The 18542-nt window shown below is 46.4% G+C and overlaps 1 protein-coding gene across 6 annotated transcripts in view; it reads right to left on the bottom strand.

Annotated features, from left to right (window-relative positions):
* znf423 (zinc finger protein 423) overlaps positions 1 to 18542 on the bottom strand; it is a 341953-nt gene that overhangs the window by 275336 nt on the left and 48075 nt on the right. For 5 of the 6 annotated variants that reach the window (XM_078400409.1, XM_078400410.1, XM_078400411.1 and 2 more), the window contains exon 2: positions 8319 to 8378. The exons of the other annotated variant lie outside the window; for it this stretch is intronic. In XM_078400409.1, the coding sequence (XP_078256535.1) occupies positions 8319 to 8378 (60 nt within the window). The remainder of the gene's footprint in view (positions 1 to 8318; positions 8379 to 18542) is intronic. 6 annotated transcript variants of the gene reach the window in all.

The raw sequence follows: 18542 nt of genomic DNA, 5'->3' as shown, positions 1-18542 counted from the left end.
CACTATTTGCTCTCTTAGAAAAGCAAACCCGCCTGCCATATTATTTATAATAGATAGGCCAGGCCTTCCTTATCCACAGGCAGCCTGGGCCAGAGTGGCCAAAGAACATTAGTGAGGGCACAAGTGTGGAAGATGTCAACAGTGTCTGAAGTGTAAGACTGCGTTCTTTTCAACTCCTTCATAATATCTAGCTTATTCATCATTTCAAGAATATACATTATCCTTTGAGAGACACAAAATGCTGGAGTAACTCAGCGGGTCAGGCAGCATCTCCGGAGAGAAGGAATGGGTGGCGCTTTGGGTCGAGACCCTTCTTTAGAATAAAGACTATCTAGTTACTTTGAGACTTGAACCCCATCCAGATGAAACACCATAGAGTCATACAGCACAGAAACAGGCCCTTCGGCCCAACTTGCCCATGCCGACCAAGATGCTTCATCTACACTACGCCAGCTGCCCGCGTTTGGCCAATTTCCCTCGAAACATTGTGTGGCAAGGAACTACAGATGCTTGTTCATACCGCAGATAGGCACAAAGTGCTGGAGTAACTCGGTGGATCATGTAGCATATCTGGAGAAAAAAGATGGGCGATGTTTCAGGTCATGTCTGAAGAAGGGTCCCGACCCAAAACGTCACCCACCCTTTCTCTCCGGAGATGCTGCCTTACCCAGCAGAGTTACTCCAGCACTTTGGGTCTATCGAAGGATAAAGTATGTTCTTTAAATGATGAAAAGGCTAGATATTGTGAAGGAGTGGACTTAGAGAGGCATCGGGTTCAAAATTCTCTAAGAGCTGTATAAAAATTTTAAAACTAAAGGAATGCTCGTCTTCATCCCAAGAGGACAAATTTACCAACAGGGTAGAAGTTAAAGTTGCATTAAGCTCTGTTTAGACTGCATCTGAAATACAGTGTTTAGTTCTGAGATTTGCAACTTAGGAAAAACAAATTGATTTTGGAAAGGGTTCAGCAGGGATCGGGAGAATGGTGCCCAGGTGGGAAGGGCTTAATTGTAAAGCGAAGTTGCCTCAAACGAGCTTGTGTTGAACAATTAAAAATATAAGAATTATTGTACGATTATGTCATGGCACACAAGACTAAAAGGTCAAGGGCTGGTAACTGGAATTAGTGTAGGTACGTGAGGGCCAGCATGGACATGAGAGACCATTGCTCGAGTGAGGCCACACGCTAATTGGAGGAACAGAACCACATGTTTCGCTCTGGTAGCTTACAACACAGCGGTATGAACATTGCATTCTCTAATTTTAAGTAACTTCTACCTACGCTCCCCCCCCTCCCTCCCCCTCCACCCTAAACGTTATACCACTTCCACAAGTCTGAAGAAGGATCTCGACCCAAAACGTCACCTATTCCTTTTCTCCAGAGATGCTGCCTGTTCCACTGAGTTATACACAATAGGTGCAGGAGTAGGCCATTCGGCCCTTCGAGCCAGCACCACCATTCAATGTGATCATGGCTGATCATTCTCAATCAGTATCCCGTTCCTGCTTTCTCCCCATACCCCCTGACTCTGCTACCCTTAAGAGCTCTATCTAGCTCTCTCTTGAATATATTCAGAGAATTGGCCTCCACTGCCCTCTGAGGCAGAGAATTCCATAGATTCACAACTCTCTGACTGAAAAAGTTTTTCCTCATCTCTGTTCTAAATGGCCTACCCCTTATTCTTAAACTGTGGCCCCTGGTTCTGGACTCCCTCAACATTGGGAATATGTTTCCTGCCTCTAATGTGTCCAACCCCTTAATAATCTTATACGTTTCGATAAGATCCCCTCTCATCCTTCTAAATTCCAGTGTATACAAGCCTAGTCGCTCCAGTTTTTCAACATATGACAGTCCCACCATTCCGGGAATTAACCTAGTAAACCTACGCTGCACGCCCTCAATAGCAAGAATAGCAAGAGTTACTCCAGCTTTTTGTGTCTACTTGGGGCCGGCCCTGGTCTTTTCTCGTCTCCAGATCCTCACCCCACTCCCACCCTCTGTTTTCAGCCTGTAGAAGGGACTCTGCCCGAAACGTCCCCCATCCTTTCTCCCCAGCGGTGCTGCCTGACCCGCAGAGTTACTCCAGCACTTTGAGTCTATTTTTTATAGACCAAAAGGACATGCCTCCATACTATATGGCTCTATGCTTGTAGATTTGGGCATAATGCCTCCACAATCCTTATTACTAGTTAATTGTATCGTGATGAAATGTAACCGGAGGCCCATATCCCCAATGCCCCCATGCCTTGATTCCCTTAGTGTTAAAAATCATTAAATCTTAGTCTTTAATATCCATAAGAATCACATATTCACAGTTCTCTAGAGCAGATCATTTCCATGACGATCAGCATGTTGCATCAAGAAATTTCCCCTCCTTTGATACTTCAGTTTCAGTTTAGTTTATTGTCACGTGTGCCGAGCGAGGTACAGTGGAAAGTTTTTGTTGCGTGCTGCCCAGTCAGCGGAAAGACAATACGTGATTACAATCGAGCTTTTCACAGTGTAGATACAGAAGGGAATAATGTTTAGTGCGAGATAAGACTGATCAAAGATAGTCCGAGGGTCACCAATGAGGTAGATAGTAGTTCAGGACCGTTCTCTGGTTGTGGTAGGATGGTTCAGTTGCCCGATAACAGCTGGGAAGAAACTGTCCCTGAATCTGGAGGTGTACGTATTCATACTTCTGTACCTTTTGCCCGATGGGAGAGAGGAGAAAAGGGAGTGGCCAGGGTGCGATTTACGGGCCTAATCCATTCATCTGAGATCATTGACTCTAATTCCACACTGAAACTGCAAACAATATTCTGGGAGGTAATGGAAACATTCAGCAGGTCAGGCGGCATCTGTGGAAAGAGAAACAGAGTTAACGTTTCAGGCTGAAGACCCTTCGTCAGAATTCTAATTCTGATGAAAGGCTTTTAGACCCAAATCGTTAATTCTTTTGCTATTTCCGCAGACATTGCCCGACCTGCCCAACGCTTCCAGCATTTTCAGCTTTGACCAAGTTTCCAGCATTTTTCAATTATTTCAAGTTTACCTCGGAACCTGAGCAAGCTCCAGCGAGGAGCGGAGGTCAGCGCAGTCTAGCGATCATCTCAGGCAACCCACTGCATTCACACATCTGTTTACACACTCAGTGAGACCCTATTCTCCAGTCATAAGGGCTCTTCATAAGACATAGAAACATAGAAAATAGGTGCAGGAGTAGGCCATTCGGCCCTTCGAGCCTGCACCGCCATTCAATATGATCATGGCTGATCATCCAACTCAGTATCCCATACCTGCCTTCTCTCCATACCCCCTGATCCCTGAAGCCACAAGGGCCACATCTAACTCCCTCTTAAATATAGCCAATGAACTGGCCTCAACTACCTTCTGTGGCAGAGAATTCCACAGATTCACCACTCTGTGTGAAAAAAAACATAGGAGCAGAAGTAGGCCATTCGGCCCATCGAGTCTACTCATCCATTCGATCATGGCTGATCTATTTTTCACTCTCAACCCCACTCTCCTGCCTTTCCCCCATACCCCTGACACAATTACTATTCAAGAATATATCAATCTCTGCCTTAAAAATTCCTTCAGCCCATTCACACTAGTTCTATGTTATCTCAGTTTCGCAAATTTGCTGATTCCCTTGCTAAATAAAAACAGAAAAACAAGGAACTGCAGATGCTGGTTTACCCAAAAGGACACAAACTGATAGAGTAACTCAGCAGGTCAGACAGCATCTCTGGGAGAACATGGATCGGTGAGATTGTGAAACGTTACCTGTCCATGTACTCCAGAGACGCCATCTGACCCTCTAAGCTACTCCAGCATTTTGTGTCTTTTCAGTTACAAACAATTATATTTCATGCGTCGGAAGGAACTGCAGATGCTGGTTTAAACCGTAGACACAAAATGCTGGAGTAACTCAGCAGGACAGACAGAATCCACAGATAGAAGGAATGGGCGACGTTTCGGGTCGAGACCCTGCTTATTTCATTTTGGTTTAAACAGCCATTACGATCATGAACGCACAAAAGGTTATGCCAAGTATGAAACAGATACATGTGCTCGTGAAACCAGTGCAATTCCCTTCAATGTGGTCCCACAGTTGACTCTGCAAGCATAGATGCCTAAATATGCACATTTTTAACTCCCACGCATACAATAATGGACCCAATACGAACCTGATATTTTAGAACTAAAAAGCACACACGAGTCATACGCACAATGTTAATTCAAATCACACTGATAAATAACTACGTGCACAATTTTCATTTTAGTTTTCAATGCCTCCAAAAGAAGGTGTCATTTGACTGAGAATTCATTGACCCCTAATGACCAGAGACAACGCAGGGTAGACAATGGAAGCCATTCAAGGGGTGTTAGCCATGCATCAAGCCGAAAGACAACTCTCAGTTACAGCAGTGTCTTTCCCTACATCCCTTTGTTACAACTTTTCTCTAGAGTAACAACTTCACACACTCATCAGAAGTCTAAAAATCCCCCAGGATATCCAGAATTGGTGCAAGCCGCAAGGTTCCTCCTTACCCCCACCCCCCCCCCCCCCCCCCCACCGCCCCCTCGGGATCTCCGGCAGCAAATGCTGACTTGAATGCTGATGCAGAGTTTGGTTACGCCATGGTAAACCTGCTCAAGCCTCAGTGAGCAAGCATCGAGACAGTCCCACGCAAACTGGAGGAACAGCACCTCGTATTCCGCTTGGGGAGCTTACAGCCCAGCAGTGCGGGAGGAACTGCAGATACTGGGTTTAAACCGAAGAAAGGCACAAAGAGCTGGAGTAACTCAGCGGGGACAGGCAGCATCTCTGGAGAGAAGGAATGGGCGACGTTTCGGGTCGAGTCTCGACCCGAAACGTCACCCATTCCTTCTCCCCAGAGATGCTGCCTGTCCCCGCTGAGTTACTCCAGCTCTTTGCGTCTATCTTTGGTGACAACCCAATCGTATCAACATTGAATTCACCATATTTTGTAACCTCTAACAATGCCCCCCTCCCCCGCCTCCACTTTCTCCCCCACATTCCCCTCCCTATGCCCCTCCCAGACTCCCACCTATTTCTCCCCTCCCCTCCCCAAATTCCTTCCTCTGGCTTCACAATTAATGTCTCCAATCCTTGTGTCTCACATCTTCTGTTTTAATCTCTGGCCTTTGTTCCAACCATCTGCCTATCAACGCCCGCTGGCCTGTGTCCACCAATTACCTGCCACGCTTTGTCCTGCCTCGAGAGAAACAAAGACCTGCAGATGCTGGTTTATACCAAAGCCAGGTACAAAGTGCTGGAGTAACTCAGCAGATCGGGCTGTATCTCTGGAGAAAAAAAGGATGGGTAACGTTTCAGGTCGGGTCCCTTCTTCAAAATGGTAGAAGGGTCCTGACCCGAAACATCACACATATCATATCATATCATATATATACAGCCGGAAACAGGCCTTTTCGGCCCTCCAAGTCCGTGCCGCCCAGCGATCCCCGTACATTAACACTATCCTACACCCACTAGGGACAATTTTTACATTTACCCAGCCAATTAACCTACATACCTGTACGTCTTTTGGAGTGTGGGAGGAAACCGAAGATCTCGGAGAAAACCCACGCAGGTCACGGGGAGAATGTACAAACTCCTTACAGTGCAGCACCCGTAGTCAGGATCGAACCTGAGTCTCCGGCGCTGCATTCGCTGTAAAGCAGCAACTCTACCGCTGCGCTACCGTACACATCCTTTTTTTCTTCAGAGATGTGCCTGACCCGCTGAGTTACTCCAGCACTTTGATTCTATCTTTGTCCCGGCTTTCCTCTCTTCCTGTTTTCTTCCCCCCCGCCCGCCACATCCCCTCCCAGACAACCAATAGGGAAGATCCCGGCCCAAAACATCATCTATCCATGTTCTCCAGGGTTGCTGCTTGACCCTCTGAGTTACGCCAGCATTTTGTACCTTTTTTACGATACGATACGATAGAACTTTATCCCAGGAGGGAAATTGATCTAACCGGCATCTGCAGTTTCTTGTTTCTGCATTGAGACCACTTGCTCCTCTAATATTGTGAATGTATTCAGTTGCGACATCAACTCAGCACATGGCATGCCAATGGGCAAACTGCTGGAAGAAATCATTGGGTCAGGCAGTATCTGTGGAAGCAGAGGGATAGTCAACATTTTGGATCGAGTCTCTGTCATCACTCCAGATGCAGGGTCTCAACCTGAAAGGTCAGCTATTCTTCTGCCTCCACAGATGCTGCCTGACCCGTCGAGTTCCTCCAGCAGTTTTGATTTCTGCTCCATATTCCAGAATCTGCAGTCTCTCTTGTGTCTCTCTCCATGTGACATGCCAATATTAGTTATACATCTGCACATGTTCTTAACTGGATACAGCATCTCAGCGTGCATCTCCAGATAAATAGCTGCCACACCAAAATTAGAAGTGTGTACATAGATACAAGGCAACTGCAGGTGGCGGTTTACGAAGAAAGGCACAAAGTGCTGGAGTAATTCAGCAGGTCAGGCGTATCTGTGGAGAACATGGCGGCACGGTGGCGCAGCGGTAGAGTTGCTGCCTCACAGCGCAAGACACCCGGGTTCGATCCTGACTCCAGGTGCTGTCTGTACGGAGTTTGTACGTTCTCCCCGTGACCTGCGTGGGTTTTCTCCGGGAGTTCTGGTTTCCTCCCACACTCCAAAGATGCACTGGTTTGCAGACTAATTGGCTTGGTATAATTGTAAATGGTCCCCAGTGTGAGTAGGATAGTGTAAGTGTGTGGGGATCGCTGGTCGGCGCAGACTCGGTGGGCTGAAGGGCCTGTTTCCATGCTGCGTCTCTAAACTAAACAAAACATCTTCAGCACTTTGTGTCTTATTTGGTAAACCAGCATCTGCAGTCCTTCGTTTCTCCAACACCCTATTCCAGTGAGAGGAGAATATGCATCTATGGTTCTTTTCCTTCCAGTTAATCCATCATAATGGTATACATGTTAAATCAGTTTTCAGTTGCAGATAACAACTTCTGTTATGCCCACATTTCATTGTTTGCACTAAAGGATTAAAGCACAACCATTTTTTTGCACTCTTTCAACAAAATTGGATTTATTTTAAACTATACAACTTCCCTGAAAAAGATCCGAGAGTGTCTAAATTTTTTGGAATTTCAAATCATCACATCCTCAATCACCATTCAGGAGATCAAGTTATTCTATTGATGCTGTCAACCAGGTTAGTTGACGTCATGGGTTCTCAGGTTCCAAGTGAATGCAGTAAAGAAACTTGATTCTCTCAAAAAACTGGAGCCAAGCTAACTTTCAATAACACTTTTTTTTTTTTAAAGGAACAGGTTAGTGCCAATCCTGCCACGAGACAGATAATACAAAGGTTATAAATTTATCGATTAAACTGTCAAGATAATGAACTGAAGCTAACTCAAATGCTGCCTGTACTACAGGGTTTCTGCTGCAAGGAGAGGTTGGATAAACTTGCATTGTTTTCTCCGGAACTTCAGAGGTTGAGGGGAGACTTGATAGAAGCATATAAAATTACGCAAGGCATAGATAGGGTAGACAGTCAGAACCTTTTTCCCGGGATGGAAATGTCCAACATTAGAGGGCATAGATGTAAGGTGGGAGGGGGAAAGTTACAGGGCAAGTTTTTTTACACACAAGTCTTACAACGGCACGGTAGCACAGCGGTAGAGTTGCTGCTTTACAGCGAATGCAGCGCCGGAGACTCAGGTTCGATCCTGACTACGGGTGCTGCACTGTATGGAGTTTGTACGTTCTCCCCGTGACCTGCGTGGGTTTTCTCCGAGATCTTCGGTTTCCTCCCACACTCCAAAGACGTACAGGTATGTAGGTTAATTGGCTGGGTAAATGTAAAAATTGTCCCTAGTGGGTGTAGGATAGTGTTAATGTGCGGGGATCACTGGGCGGCACGGACTTGGTGGGCCGAAAAGGCCTGTTTCCGGCTGTATATATATGATGATGATGATGATGAACACATTGCCAAGGGTAGTGCTGGAGTCAGATATGATGGTATTGTTCAAGAGGCTTTTAGATGGAAGTGCCGGAAATAGAGGGATATGGATCATGTATAGGCTGAGGAGATCAGTTTAACTTAACATCGTGTTCGGCACAAACATTGTGGGCCAAAGGGCCCGTTCCTGTGCTGCACTGTTCTATCTTCTATGTTCTATAACAGTAGGTGTCCATCATCCCTAGAAATGATCCAACATAAGGATTTAATACAGCATTTACAGGTACACGCACTATCAAATGCACATTAGAACATTTTAACACGGTTTTGCATTATTTTAATTAAGTGATGTTACCTGTTTGCACAGTTGTCGCATCCCAATTTAAGTCAAATTCTGAAGATTCACTTTCTTCAACTAGAAAAAAAACAGAGAAAGGCATTTGGGTTACTATTCATTCCCGGCTGGTGCAAGATCCGACAGATAAGGGATAAAATTGGGAAGTACATGAGCTATGAGGCTCGTATCCACAGAAGTGCACATAAGGGCGGCACAGTGGTGCAGCATTAGAGTTGCTGCCTTACAGCGCCAGAGATCCGGGTTTGATCCTGACTGCAGGTACTTGTCTGCCCCGGAGTTTGCACGTTCTCCCCGTGACCTGCATGGGATTTCTCCGGGATCTCCTGTTTCCTCCCACACTCCAAAGACGTGCAGGTTTGTAGGTTAATTGGATTTGGTCTAATTGTAAATTGTCCCTAGTGTGTGTAGAATAGTGCTGGTGTATGGGGTCTCATTGGTCGGCGTGGACTCGGTGGGCCGAAGAGCTTGTTCCTACACTGTATCTCTAAACTAAACTGAGTCCTCGTGTTTTTTTATATTTCCACCCTGGGGGAAACAACGGTGCAAGTGTCTACCCTATCCATGCCTCTCGTAATTTTATATACTTCTAGCCAGTGTTTCAGAGAAAACAATCCAGGGTTTGTCCAACCGCTCCCTGTGGCTGCACAGAGTTTGTACGTTCTCCCTGTGACCTGCATAGGTTTCCTCCCACACTCCAAAGACATACAGGTTTGTAGGTTAATTGGCTTGGTCTAATTGTAAATTGTCCCTTGTGTGTGTAGAATAGTGTTAGTGTGAAGGGATCGTTGGCTGGTGGGCCAAAAGGCCTGTTTCCGCGCTGCATCTCTAAACTAAAGAATAAGAAACTATTTTCCACATTACACCATCAGAGGACCGTAGGCTGACTTGCCCAACTCCAAGGACCTTTGAATGTTTTCTGCATTCTAGGGCAGCACGGTGGCGCAGCGGTAGAGTTGCTGCCTTACAGCGAATGCAGCGCCGGAGACCCAGGTTCGATCCTAACTACGGGCGCCGTCTGTACGGAGTTTGTACATTCTCCCCGTGACCTGCGTGGGTTTTCTCCGAGATCTTCGGTTTCCTCCCACACACCAAAGACGTACAGGTATGTAGGTTAATTGGCTGGGCAAATGTAAAAATTGTTCCTAGTGTGTAGGATAGTGTTAATGTGCGGGGATCGCTGGGCGGCGCGGACCCGGTGGGCCGAAGGGCCTGTTTCCGCGCTGTATCTGTAAATCTAAAAAAATCTAAAATTACAGAGGGTGTTCAAAAAAGTAAAAATGATTGATGGGAAGTCCAAGGTAGACACAAAACTCAGCGGGTCGGGCAGCATCTCAGGAGAGAAGGAATGGGTGATTTTGTTGTGGTTCCCTGATCCTCGAAATTAAGACAGGCGACACGGAGAATTCTTCGAGAAGTTAAAAGCCTTTATTTGCAAACAACGGCTGGAACAATCGGGAAGCCAACCACCTGACTGCCCACTTAGTGTGGGTATGAGGCAGCTTTTTGTTTTAATAGGATTATTCCAAACCTTATCTTCTTTACATTGCCTCATACCCACACTCCTTTCTTCAGTCATTCATTTCTTTGCAGTCACCCGTCTGTCCCGCCACCATTAAATCCCGTTCAGTAATATATCCTTATCTCAATGCTCACATCCCTTCATACTTCGCCACCCTTATTTCCCTGCTAGTCCAACCCTCACATCCATTCATCACCCCAGGGCCTATGTCTTTCCTTATCTCGCCACCATTATCTTTCATCCAACACACAAAGTTCAAAGAATGTCGAAACAGTTTTACAATGTAACAAAGTGTAAGGAATGCCTAAGCAAATGATGCACAACAATGTAACAAGGAATACGAAAGTGTAAGATAAAGCAAAGCAGTTGCAATGCACTAAAGTATAAAGAATGCCTACGCTGTTAAATTTAAACGGCTAATAATGATTACAGCAGTTACAATGTAACAAACTAATATACAAAATACAACAACGTTTCGGGTCGAGACCCTTCTTCAGAAGTCCAAAATCATCTTTGGCAATCAGACTTCAAAAGTAAAGTCATGAATATAGGACAGCTAATCTAAACAAGGGTCCCGACCCAAAACATCACCTATTCATTTTCTCCAGAGCGGCTGCCTGACCCGCTGAGTTACTCCAGCATTTGTGTCTATCTTTGGTATAAACCTGCATCTGCAGTTCCATTTTAATTACAGCTAATCTGAATGTTGACTTAAAAAAAAGTTACCAACGCAAACTTCTCTGAAGCACTCCGAGGGTGGTGGGTACATGGAACAAGCTGCCAGAGGAGGTCGTTGAGTGAGAATACAATAAGACATTTAAAAGACACGGGGGCATTTCCAGGGATAGGAAAGGGTTTGGAGGGTTACGGGCCAAATGTGAACACATGGGACTAGCTAAGATGGGACATCTTGGTTGGCATGAACAAGTTAGGCTGAAGGCGCTACGGTTTGATGGCAAACAGTGGGGTTGTTGGTATTTTGAAACTCCCATTAGTTTAGCGCGAGGCTTCTCAGTGAGGGAGTGCTGCCCTGCTGGAGATTCCATCCTTTGGATGTGTATACAGAAGCTCCATTTGCACGCTTCAGTGAACATAAAAGATCAAACGAAATTTAAGAGCAGGGGACTTCCCAATGTTCCCAATGTTGGGGGAGTCCAGAACAAGGGGCCACAGTTTAAGAATAAGGGGTAGGCCATTTAGAACTGAGATGAGGAAAAACCTTTTCAGTCAGAGAGTTGTGAATCTCTGGAATTCTCTGCCTCAGAAGGCAGTGGAGGCCAATTCTCTGAATGCATTCAAGAGAGAGCTAGATAGAGCTCTTAAGGATAGCGGAGTCAGGGGGTATGGGGAGAAGGCCGGAACGGGGTACTGATTGAGAATGATCAGCCATGATCACATTGAATGGCTGTGCTGGCTCGAAGGGCCGAATGGCCTCCTCCTGCACCTATTGTCTATTGACTTCACCCAATTCCTTGGCCAATAATGATCCCCAAGTCAACGTTATTAAAACAAGGAACTTCAGTCCCACCGCGGTCTACAAAATGTGAGTCTACTAATTGACTGCAACAAGCCCTACATTAAACCAGCACCTACAATTCAACGTCCTCCAAGTACTTCAGAACAACCCAATGTCCTGGAAAGAGTTATTTAAGTGCAGACATTTATCTGTTTAAAAGACTCTATCCCCCACTCACAATTCCACCGTCTACGCCTCATCTGGGCCCAGGATGAGGTTTTCCATACCAGATCATCGGAGATGTCCTCGTTCTTTAGGAAATGGGGGTTCCCCTCTTCCATTATTGATGAGGCTCTCACTAGGATCACCTCGATATCCCGCAACTCCGATCTTGCTCCCCCTCCTCCCACTCGCTACAAGGACAGAGTCCCCCTTGTCCTCATCTTCCACTCCATCAATAGACAATAGACAATAGACAATAGGTGCAGGAGTAGGCCATTCGGCCCTTCGAGCCAGCACCACCATTCAATGTGATCATGGCTGATCATTCTCAATCAGTACCCCGTTCCTGCATTCTCCCCATACCCCCTGACTCCGCTATCCTTAAGAGCTCTATCTAGCTCTCTCTTGAATGTATTCAGAGAATTGGCCTCCACTGCCCTAGGAGGCAGAGAATTCCACAGATTCACAACTCTCTGACTAAAATAGTTTTTCCTCATCTCTGTTCTAAATGGCCTACCCCTTATTCTTAAACTGTGGCCCCTGGTTCTGGACTCCCCCAACATTGGGAACATGTTTCCTGCCTCTAACATGTCCAACCCCTTAATAATCTCTGTTCTAAAGCCGCCGCATACAGCATATAATCCTCCAACACCTTCGCCAGCTCCAAAGGGATCCCATCTCCACCCATTCCTGCTTTCCGTAGAGACCGTTCCCTCCGCAACTCCCTGGTCCACTCGTCCATTCCCACCCAAACCACCCCCTCCCCAGGTGCTTTCCCCTGCAATCGCAGGAGATGCAACATTTGTCACTTTACCTACCCCCTGAACTCCATCCAAGGACCCCGACAATCTTTCCAGGTGAGGCAGAGGTTCACTTGCACCCCCTCCAACCTCATCTACTGTATCCGCTGTTCCAGGTGTCCACTTCTGCACATCGGTGAGGCCAAGCGCAGGCTCGACGATCGTTTCGCTGAACACCTCCGCTCAGTCCGCCTTAACCAACCTGATCTCCCAGTTGCTCAGCATTTTAACTCCCCTTCCCATTCCCAATCTGACCTTTCTGTCCTGGGCCTCCTCCATTGTCAGAGTGAGGACCAGTGCAAATTGGAGGAACAGCACCTCATATTTTGCTTGGGTAGTTTACACCCCAGCGGTATGAAGATTAACCTCTAACTTCAAATAGCCCTTGCTTTCCCTCTCTCTCCATTCCCTCCCCCTTCCCAGTTCTCCCACCAGTCTTACTGTCTCCGACTACATTCTATCACTGTCCCGCCCACTCCCCTGACATCAGTCTGAAGAAGGGTCTCGACCCGAAATGTCACCCATTCCTTCTCTCCAGAGATGCTGCCTGAGTTACTCCAGCATTTTGTGTCTACCTTCGATTTAAACCAACATCTGCAGTTCTTTCCTACACATTTATCTGTTTAGTTTAATTTAGTTTAGAGATACAGCACGGAAACAGGCCCCTCGGGCCATCGAGTCCACACCAATGATCCCCACACATTAACACCATCCTACACACACTAGGGACAATTTACATTTATACCAAGCCAATTAACCTACAAACCTGAACGTCATTGGAGCGTGGGAGGAAAACGAAGATCTCGGAGGAAACCGAAGATCTCGGAGAAAACCCACGCAGGTCACGGGGAGAACGTACAAACTCCGTACAGACAGCGCCCGTGGTGAGGAATGAACCCGGGTCTCTGGCGCTATGAGTGCTGTAAAGCAGCAACTCTATTGCTGCGCCACCGTGTCGCCCTTTATATGGAGAAGGGAAATCAAAATTTGCTAACCTTTGCTATCATACGGCCAAATCAGAAACAATTCCCAAAGAGAAAAACCTCTGAGACCCCCTGTTTTAGTAAAGTTGACTTGGGGATCATTATTGGCCAAAGAATTGGGTGAAGTCCCATGCTCTTCAATCCCTTTGGATCGTTTATGTTCACTGGAGTGCGCAGATGGAGCATCTTAATAAAGGATGGGATCTCCAACTGGGCAACAGTCCCTAACAGGTGAAGCCTTGCAATTAAACTAACCGGAGCTTCAGAATACCACTATTTGTCATACAGTTTGGATTTAGTTCACAGATACAGCGCGGAAACAGGCCCTTCGGCCCATCAAGTCCACGCCGACCATCAATCACCCGTTTACACTCGTTCTATGTTATCCCACTTTCGCATCCACCCCCTACACACTGGGGGGCAATTTACAGAGGGGCCGATCAACCGACAAACTCGCACGTCTTTGGGACGTGGGAGGAAACCGGAGCACCCGGAGGAAACCCATGCGATGACATGGAGAATGTGAAAACTCCGCACAGACTGCACCCGAGGTCAAGATCGATCCCGGGTGTCTGGCGCAGTGAGGCAACGGATCTACCCGCTGGGGCTCTGTGCGGCCCACAAAGGGCGGTCACGGTGGCGCAGCGGTAGAGTTGCTGCCTTACAGCGAATGCAGCGCCGGACACTCAGGTTCGATCCTGACTACGGGCGCCGTCTGTACGGAGTTTGTACGTTCTCCCCGTGACCTGTGTGGGTTTTCTCCGAGATCTTCGGTTTCCTCCCACACTCCAAAGACGTGCAGGTATGTAGGTTAATTGGCTGGGTAAATGGAGAAATTGTCCCTAGTGTGTGTAGGATAGTGTTAATGTGCGGGGATCGCTGGGCGGCGCGGACTCTGTGGGCCGAAGGGCCTGTTTCCGCGCTGTATCTCTAAATCTAAAAAAAATCTAAATCTAAATCTAAAAAAAACCGGAACACGCGCTAAAAATGCAATACTAAATGTCAGTATTGTCAGTAAATAGACAAACATCTTCCTAAGAACAAACGCCAGTGGTAATCGAGTTATTATTGGGTTATAGGATGAATGGGAGGATAAGACTTAGTACTAAAGTACAAATTCCATGACTACTTAGAAATTTAAGATGAAATTTGAATACCCTATTATTACATCAATCCTATTAAGGCTACTTTAAACCAAAGCTTAGGCTTTGCCAATTCCTTCCAAAAATCTATGAAAAACATAGATTTGCAGAAGACACAGGATGTATCAAATTATAAAGAACCAAATTTAAATGCTTTGAAAGTTTAACTCAGAAACGGAATCTTCTTCTAACCCCAGTTAAAAAAAAACAGTAGCTCCATCATAACACCAAAATGTGGGTCTTTAACAACTTGATTACCACTGCCATTTGTTCTTGGGAAGATGTTTTTATTACATTTCGAACTCGTTAAAATCCCAAACTGGTGTTCAAAAAATGAAACTATATACATATATACACACACACGCACATATATACGCGCATATTATGTGTGCGTGTGTATTTTATTATTTAAATATATATATATATAAATAATAAAATATACACACACACACACATCTGAAGGGTCTCGACCCGAAACGTCACCCATTCCTTCTCTCCAGAGATGCTGCCTGTCCCGCTGAGTTACTCCAGCATTTTGTGCCAACCTTCGATTTAAACCAGCATCTGCAGTTCTTTCCTACACTGATGTGTGTGTGTATATACACATGATACACACATATACACCGATGAGCCAAAACATTATGACCACTGACAGGTGAAGTGAATAACATTGATTATCTTGTTACAATGGCACCTGTCAGGGGGTGGGATATATTAGGCAGCAAGTGAACAGTCAGTTCTTGAAGTTGATGTGTTGGATGCAGGAGATAATGGGCAGGAGCAAAGACCTGAGCGACAAACCGGCAACAGACAGGGTGTTGGGCGCCCAAGGCTCATCGATGCGCAAGGGCAACAAAGGCTATCCCGTCTGGTCTGAACCGACAGAAGGTCTACTGTGGCACAAGTCACAGAAAATGTTAATGCTGGTCACGGGAGGAATGTGCCACAATACACAGTGCATCGCACCCTGCTGCGTATGGGACTGCGTAGCTGCAGACTGGTCAGAGCGCCCATGATGACTCCTGTCCACTGTTGAAAGCGCCTACATTGAGCACGCAAGTGTCGGAACTGGACCTTGGAGCAGTGGAAGGAGGTCGCCTGGTCCGATGTCCCGTTTTCTTTTAGATCACGTGATTGGCCATGTACGTGTGCGCCGTTTACCTGGGGAAGTGATGGCACCAGGATGCACTGTGGGAAGATGACAAGCCGGTGGAAGGAGTGTGATGCTCTGGGCAATGTTCTGCTGGGAAACCCTGGGTCTGGCAATTCATGTGGACGTCAATTTGACACGTGTCACCTACCTAAACATCGTTGCAGACCAGGTACACCCCTTCATGGCAATGGTATTCCCTGATGGCAGTGGCCTCTTTCAGCAGGATAATGCGTCCTGCCACACTGCACACTTTGTTTGGGAATGGTTTAAGGAACATGAAGTGTTCACGGTGTTGCCCTGGCCTCCAAATTCTCCAGATCTCAATCCGATTGAGCATCTGTGGGATGTGCTGGATCGACAAGTCCGATCCACGGCAGCTCCACCACGCAACTTACAGGACTTGAAGGATCTGCTGCTAATGATTTGGTGCCAGATACCACAGGACACCTTCAGGGCTCTTGTAGAGTCCAAGCCTCGGCGGGTCGGCGCTGTTTTGGCGGCACACGGAGGACCAACAGCATATTAGGCAGGTGGTCATAATATTTTGGCACATCAGTGTATGTTATATATATGTGTATATTTTATATTTATCTATATATATATATATATATATACACACACACACATATACACACACGCACACATTTGTATTACATGTGTGTGTATATATACACACACATACACGCGCACACAACCAGGTTTCACAAAGCCACAAATCCCATTAAAATTTTAAGCTAACAGATAAAGATTAAGAAGTTATAGCCTCGTTCTCTAAAGAACCACACAAGAAAAAAAAACTCGGTGGAAATCTTCAATTGCCCCAAATAGACAGCCATGTGCAGCCTATGCCCCACGTCACAGGGTTGCAGTGTGGCTCTGTGCAGTCTCCTCTCCCCATTGTTGGTCAGTGCACAGAGCAGCTCCACCACATGCACGCATGCAGACCACCTGCTGGCTGGTGTGGCCCCAATCACAGACTCCAGAGGCAAGAGTGTTTTATTGTCATACTTGACCAAGTGGACCCGTTGGGCCCAAACCAACAATTACCTGAATGGTGGCCGATTAGGAGAAGGGGAGATGTAACGAGACCTGGGTGTCGTGGTACACCAGTCATTGAAAGTAGGCATGCAGGTGCAGCAGGCAGTGAAGAAAGCGAATGGTATGTTGGCATTCATAGCGAGGGGATTTGAGTATAGGAGCATGGAGGTTCTGCTGCAGTTGTACAGGGCCTTGGTGAGACCACACCTGGAGTATTGCGTACAGTTTTGGTCTCCTAATCTGAGGAAAGACATTCTTGCCATAGAGGGAATACAGAGAAGGTTCACCAGATTGATTCCTGGGATGGCAGGACTTTCATATGAAGAAAGACTGGATAGACTCGGCTTGTACTCGCTGGAATTTAGAAGTTTGAGGGGGGATCTTATAGAAACTTACAAAATTCTTAAGGGGTTGGACAGGCTAGATGCAGGAAGATTGTTCCCGATGTTGGGGAAGTTCAGAACAAGGAGTCACAGTTTAAGGATCAGGGGGAAGTCTTTTAGGACCGAGATGAGAAAGTTTATTTTCACACAGAGTGGTGAATCTGTGGAATTCTCTGCCACAGAAGGTAGTTGAGGCCAGTTCATTGGCTATATTTAAGAGGGAGTTAGATGTGGCCCTTGTGGCTAATGGGATCAGGGGATATGGAGAGAAGGCAGGTACAGGATACTGAGTTGGACGATCAGCCGTGATCACATTGAATGGCGGTGCAGGCTCGAAGTGCCGAATGGCCTACTCCTGCACCTATTTTCTATGTTTCAAACCTCTTCTGCATTGCTGCAGCACCCTCGCCTACCCCCCTCCCCGCCCTCAACTCCCCTTATCCACTATGGGACAGTATAGGAAGGTACTGCAGATGCTCATTTAAACCAAAGATAGTCATAATGCTGGTGATGTTTTGGGTCGAGGCCCTTCTTCTTCATTCCTTCTCTCCAGAGATGCTGTCTGTCCCGCAGAGTTGCTCCAGCATTTTGTGTCTATCTTCGGTTTAAAATAGCATCTGCAGTTCCTTCCTACAGAAGCTTTCTGAAGCCGACAGCTGGGAGATCCGTGATAATCAGGCCACTCTGTTGGACTTTGCAGAATCTGCCAGAACAATGCAGGGCAGCCTCAGCCCATGAGGGCTGGCCACAAAGCTGGGCCCAGACTCAGTCCCAGCATTAGCATTACAGCTCTCCACCACTGCCTGGTTGATTCAGATCCTTCAAGGAAATAATTCTGAATATAGACACAAATGCTGGAGTAACTTAGCGGGCCAGGCAGCGTCTCTAGAGAAAAAGAATGGGTGACATTTCAAGTCAAGACCTTTCTTCAGACTGAGAGTCAGGGAGAGGGAATCATAGAGATATGGAAGGGCAAAGTGTGAAAGAGAGATCAAAGGGGATGAAGCTCAAGGAAAACGTAGCTATGGTTCATTGTTAGCTATGGGGAAGGTTACAATGAGACATACAATCAGTAAAATTTAATCAGGCCATTGAAACTAGTTAGAGAACTAGGATGGGGAGGGATGGAGAGAGAGGGAAAGCAAGGGTTACTTAGTTTTTTTAATAATTCTGAATACTCACTGGAAAAATTCCCAGATTATAACTTTTGATCATTTATCTTTGCTTTCTTTCATAGAGTCATACAGCGTTGGAACAGGCCCTAGGACCCAACTTGACCACGCTAACCAATATACCCCAACTACACTAGTCCCGCCGAAGATAAACACAAAATGCTGGAGTAACTCTGCGGGTCAGGCAGCATCCCTGGAGAAAAGGAATAGGTGACGTTTTGGGTCGAGACCCTTCTTCAGAAGTTCCTTCCTGCACTAGTCTCACCTTTGGTCCATCTCCCTCCGAACCTATCCTATCGTGTGCTTGTCCATTAAACGTTTTTTTAAACGTTGTGATAGGGCACCATCTGAAA

The sequence above is a fragment of the Rhinoraja longicauda genome, chromosome 6 (assembly GCF_053455715.1).
Source record: "Rhinoraja longicauda isolate Sanriku21f chromosome 6, sRhiLon1.1, whole genome shotgun sequence".
Classification (NCBI taxonomy): domain Eukaryota; kingdom Metazoa; phylum Chordata; class Chondrichthyes; order Rajiformes; family Arhynchobatidae; genus Rhinoraja; species Rhinoraja longicauda.
The sequence above is the reverse complement of the archived record's forward strand: the minus strand, read 5'-3'. Positions and strand labels throughout refer to the sequence as shown.